General features: G+C 36.9%; 1 protein-coding gene across 1 annotated transcript; it reads left to right on the top strand.

Moving 5' to 3' along the window:
- The first annotated feature begins 635 nt into the window (after nt 1-635).
- Nucleotides 636-3,711, top strand: LOC126408385 (spexin prohormone 1-like). The gene is made up of 6 exons (XM_050073908.1): nt 636-684; nt 1,222-1,293; nt 1,404-1,449; nt 1,543-1,602; nt 3,311-3,394; nt 3,469-3,711. Exons 2-6 carry the CDS (start codon nt 1,231-1,233, stop codon nt 3,513-3,515), a joined length of 300 nt encoding a protein of 99 aa, XP_049929865.1. The 5' UTR covers nt 636-684; nt 1,222-1,230; the 3' UTR covers nt 3,516-3,711.
- Nucleotides 3,712-6,000: the final 2,289 nt, after the last annotated feature.

Below are 6,000 nucleotides of genomic sequence, written 5' to 3'. Positions count from 1 at the left end.
TGGTGTGGTCTTCTGCTGCTGTAGCCCATCTGCTTCAAGGTTGGACGTGTTGTTGGTTCAGAGATGGTCTTCTGCAGACCTTGGTTGTAACGAGTGGTTATTTGAGTTTCTGTTGCCTTTCTGTCTTGTTCTCTGTAAAGCTTCTTTGAGTAACCAGAAAAGTGCTATATAAATCCAATGTATAATAATTATTAAGTGAAATAAATCAAATGGATCCCTTCTTGTGCACTTAAGAAAAAAAGCCATTTAAAACTTTTACAGCATGACATGCGATGACCCGTGCAGCTTTTTATGGAAAGCATCAACACTCCTCCACAGCCTGCAGGCCTCGTGCAGGTGTCTACACCCACGTACTCCACTGACACGCTGTCATCACGTCAGCTTTCATTCATAAAATCTCACCAGTGTCGTCATCAGGCAGTGACCCTGTGAAGAGACTCATGGAAGTCTTGAAAAGTTTAAATCTCTGTCGTGTGTGTCTGATTAACGAGCAGTGACAGTTTTAACAGCACCTGTCACTCTCGTCAATGGAAGCATCACGTGAGACGTAATTAAGGTACCAATGATCCTCATCGATGACGCTGTGTGATGAGGTGATTATCATTGTTTTTATAATGTAACCGGCGACGGAGGACGCACAAATCAAACATTTAGACTGCAGGAGAGCACGACACACAGCTAACGGTAAGATATGATTATTATTATGATAAGTAGTAGTTGTTATATTTTGTTTGTGTTTTAACTATTTTATATTAATTATTAACTATTTTACGTGAAGTCCGTTTCAAATGAAAATTGAGTTTGTTATAATTAAGATAAACATTTAAACAGTTACACATTACCATAAGCGCCCCTGTGCAGCATTTATAGAATTTAATAAACTGTCTATAACCCAGTGTGATGCAGCTGTAAGCAGAAATAAGACTTTTCATGTATTTGTCAACATTTGTAACTCCTCCTGTGTATGAATAGATAATGAATGACAATATAGTGAAACACTTTTAAGACAATAAAATACAATTTCTAGGTGAAATTATAATTGTTGACAAATACTGTGCAGTAATTAACACTTTAAATGTCCTTATATCTGCTTATAACTACATCATATTGTGTAACAAACCATTTATTAAACTGTGGTGTGGATGTAAGGTTATTATATTTCTTTTATTCTGTTATTTATATTAATACTACTGTTTTTAATTAAACTAAATGTCATTACAGAGTTGAACAATGTCTCTAATAGTCACACTGCTCGTGCTGACATTGGTTGCCCAGTGTTGGAGTGCACCACAGGTGTGTGAAAGTAAATGTTTCTATTTTCATGCTTCAAACTGATTTTAAACAAAAATATAAAGAAAACAATAATGACTTTTTAAATGGTGATTTTGTGCATCACTTTTCAGAGGAGAAACTGGACCCCTCAGGCCATCTTATACCTAAAAGGAGCACGTAAGAGTTTGTAGAGGAAATATAAAATTGTATAAGTGTCTGGTTTTTAACTTGGATTGAGAGAAAATTGTGCTGCATGTTGATGTTTTGCAGAGGGACACCGCTCAGTGGTGCAGCGCACCAGCAGAGAGGACGGGGACACTTTACACATAGGTGAGAGATAATAGTTATATTAGCAGTGAAGTATTATTTTAGACTCTTATAAGCTTTTTTTTCCCACTTTCTAATAAGTGACACTTTATAAAGGGTTTACATGTTGTAACTAATGACTTTATTGATAGTTAATGAGTCATCTACTGATGCTGTTTTAATTTGATATAAGTCTTCAGGCTGCTGTGAAACTGTGCCTACTAAGGGCAACAATTTTTTTTTTTTTATCTTGGGTGTGTCGGTACAAGAGACAACCAAGAAAGGACTGCAGAGGAAATACTTGCACACCAATGCAACTGGGCTATGGACTATCATCAGTGCTGATGACAGTCAAGGACTTAATGTTTGCTGCTGTTTTTATTCACTTATCATTATTTTTACCACTATAAACACACTATTTTTGCAACAGTTGCTCTTTACAATGGTTATACTGTATCTGATCTATAAAGTATTTGTAAATGAGAGCGGTATGGACTGGAGTAGGATTCAAGTCACAAATCTCTTTAGACTTTAGACCCAACTTGATGAAATAAAACAAGATTTGCAACTTGTGACTTCACTTGGACTTGAGCCTTTTGACTTAAAAAAAATACTTGATACCTTGATACCAAGTCAATTTGAGAAAAGATAAATACAACAAGACAGAACAAAAACATCCAAAATCCATTAATAATACTGTATGCTATGAAGTGCAGTATCAGCACTTCTTTTTCATGAATAAGTTCAGTCACACTTGTTTTAACAAATAAATACCAAAAAAAAAAAAAAACTTGACTTGGGACTTGAATTGGTACTTGAGTGCGAAGACTTGAGACTTGTGAAAATGACTTGGTCCCACCTCTGACAAATTACTCATTATTCATTAATAAATCTATTGATGACATTCAGGTTTTGGGCTGAGCTGTCATCCTGGGGCTAAGAAAGACTTCACATTGGCACAATCTTGACACATTATAAATGGACTAACTCCGGCTTTAGCTGAGGACTTGCTGGCCCTACTCCAAACGCTTAAAGATCCACACATTTCTAAAAGTGTATGTCATATAAAAGCTAAAGTGATGGTTGTCACAGTGAACTTTAAGGTGGTTGACGGATTCACGTCGTCAATGCATACATTGAGGAACATTATAAGTTAAAGTTCCACCTTAAAAGTTACAGCATAGTGAAATAAGTATTTTTTTTTCTCAAACTCCAGCTGCTGCAAGAGGCAGCAAAACATCCTTCATTTTATAGTTACAGTTTACTAACAAAACTCTCCACAGTATGAACAGTGGTTACATGAGCCTCAAAACCAGCCATGACTCAGCACTGAGCAGAGTGACCGTCCTCTACTGACCAATCAACAGACTGCAGTGTTCACAGCTCCACCTTTTAGTACCAGAGCTGTGTGCTAGGTATCCCAACAGAGAGGGGACCAAAAATGGGGACAGTACAGAACAGTTCCATTGGTACCATCCACAACTTTTCACAGTGGAAACGTTAAAAAAAGCGTACCGAATTGGTGTGTGTGAAAAGGGACTAAGTTAACCCAGGGCTAAGGATAGTCTTGGGTTAAGAGAAATCAGTGTGAAAATGAACTTATTAAAACTTTATAAAGAATTCTTTGTGAGAAAGTGGTACTAAAAACTTCATGACATCAGTTTGATACCAGGACTTTATCTCACAAAAACTGTAACTTCCTTTTAAATGTCTTGACTCTGTGTCTCTGCAGAGACTCACAACCAGAGCAGTGATGGACCTGGACTGTCTCTGTCGTCTATTCTCCTGGAGCTTCTGCAGCGAGCTGTGGAAGAAGGTAAAAACCCTTAAAGTTATCACAAACGCATCACCATCATCTGAGCAGCTTAAAGATTTTTCTATTTTCTTCAGGTGGAGACGATTCAGACGATCAAGGGCTGAATTATAACTTCTTGTGAAGACAAATGTTTTTTCTTTACCTGTCTTATTGTCTATGTTTTTCTATACATGTTACTTGTCAGTTTGTGTTAACTTGCAATTAAATAAAATTCCCTTTGCCTTGTCAGTGAGCTGTGAGTTCAACACTTTTACAGTCACACGACACATTATGAAATAAGAAAAGAAAACAAAAAACAAAAGAAGTCTGCGTCAGCTTGAGGCAACAATTAAGTCATTCACACCACACAAGTGATTAACACCATGCTAAACACCATTCAGTCAGTCATCATCACACTGCCTGTGAGAAATGGACCAGTGAGTCTGATTGGAAATGGCAGCCTGAACCAGCCGTGACTGAGTCAAACAAAGGTCACGAGCTGAGATGTTAGAGTTTTAATCCAGTTTGTTTGTTCTGATGTAAATGGGAATAAAATACAGGGCTCGTAAGTAAAGCAGGTTTCTGTAAAAGCATCTATTTCCTTTTAGTGAGATCAAAATATCGAACCTCACTATTCCTATTAAACCAACTCTGTAAAGGTCCCCACATGTGATCGATGTCTCAGACCCCTCCACTTAGAGTTTTACCCTTTCATGCATGAATTATGAATTATATAAGTGTAGATATTTCTCTTTAGGCATGAAAAACAAAAATTTTAAGTTCATTAAAAAAAAAAAAAAAAAAAAAAGGAAAGAAAAAAGCATTTTTCAAGGAGTTTTTTTTTTGCATGTCCACTTGGTTGCACAGCCTGTATTTAAGTTCTCAACTGAAGAAATATAAACCAATGAAAAAAAATAGATAAAACTATTAATATATATATTTTTAATGTTGTTAAACTAGAGTGTTCACATATTCTGATATACTCAATACTGTTCAGTGCCTGTGCAAAAGCGCTGAACCTCTCTTCTGACTCCTCAGCCCCCCACAAACCTCCCTGTTAAACTATATATATTTTCTCAATTAACGTTTTCTACAAAAATCTTGTCAAAATATTGTTTTTGTCACAAAAATGGCAAGTTACACTCTGATAACATACATTGAGGTATTCACAGCCCATAAAGTCCTGCAGATGAAGTACAAGGTTTCAGTGATGGTGTTAATTGTAGTTAAAATACAACCAGTGCTGCATGATGACCAGTTTAGTGGACGGATTAATAATTTCCTACCAACATGAAATCAATACTCAGAAGTTTTAACAACTTCATCACTTCTTGGATGCTACTTGATGGTTACAAATTTTATTTACCTACCGGGGTCTCCTGTTACAGTAGGATTGGCGACAAGTTCCTGCGCTGCACATTTCTTCCATTCCGTCGGCCATCTTGGTTTTCAGAGATTTGTGTTGTACTTACAACACCTGGCCAGTGGGTGGCAGTGTACGGCAAGACGCACGGGGATCCAGTGTAGTGGCTTACATGCACACACAGCCAAAACCAACAGATGCATAAGCTCCTTCAGACCCTCACATCTCACTGCTCAACTCTTTCAAGTGCAGGTAGCGTCAGCACATCTCCAACCAGGCCGCTTTCTCCTTTTCTTCTCTTTTTCTCTGCCAATATTTTAACTTTTGTACTCCATTTGTTCACAGCTTTACTCAGGATCTTTCTTTCACTCTGACTTTCTGTATGAGAAGAACATTATAGCTTTTGTCACCTTATTAGCAAGACAAGTGATATTAATTGTTCAAATGTCCCTGTCATTTGTTTGGATTATACACATTCTTAAAATAGATTCAGTAAAGAGCTAATCTGACTAATAAAGACTTTAAAGGTTTGGTGTGTAGTATTTGGTGGCATCTAGAGGTGACGGTGCAGAACTGAAAAATCAATCAAACTGAAGGAGAACAACACTGGCGGACGTGAAAACCAAAAAAGCAAATGACCCCGTCTAGAACCACTGTTTGATTTGTCCTTTTTGGGCTACAGTAGAACAACATGGCTGACTCTGTAGAAGAAGACCCACTCCATATGTAAACATAAAAAGCATAAGCTGAGGCAGAGGTGTCCACACATTTTTGAATGCAAAATGAACTTGCTTGATTAACCAATATTGTGTGAAGGGCCACATATAGTATATTTTAAAAGACAAGCTGTGGGCTGTTTAAAACTGATCCAAGGGCCACAACAAAAACACAACGATTCGTCTTTTCAGGTTATTATAAACAAATGAGAGCATAATTATGATTATTAAATTCTATTTCTGCCAATAGATGCTGCTGAATCCTACACACTGGACCTTTAAGTAAAGTTTTTATCAGGAGTTCGTCGATTGACACAAAATAATGACTCATAGATATTCTTTCTGTGATAACACATTCAAATAGAGTTCAGAAAATCTACACACGTCCCAGTAAAATCACCTTGTTTAACTTTTTCATGGCAACCTTTCTAGATAAAATGTTTAACGTACGTATGAACATTTCTGCTGATATGACTGGTTGATAAGATGCTGCTTTATGTATGTGAATTTAATGAGTCGAAATTTGCCCTGGTTGTGACTTCTGTCAG

The sequence above is a fragment of the Epinephelus moara genome, chromosome 20, assembly GCF_006386435.1.
Source record: "Epinephelus moara isolate mb chromosome 20, YSFRI_EMoa_1.0, whole genome shotgun sequence".
In the NCBI taxonomy this organism is placed as follows: Eukaryota; Metazoa; Chordata; class Actinopteri; order Perciformes; family Serranidae; genus Epinephelus; species Epinephelus moara.
Note: the sequence above shows the minus strand (reverse complement) of the source record. Positions and strands in the feature narration are given on the sequence as shown.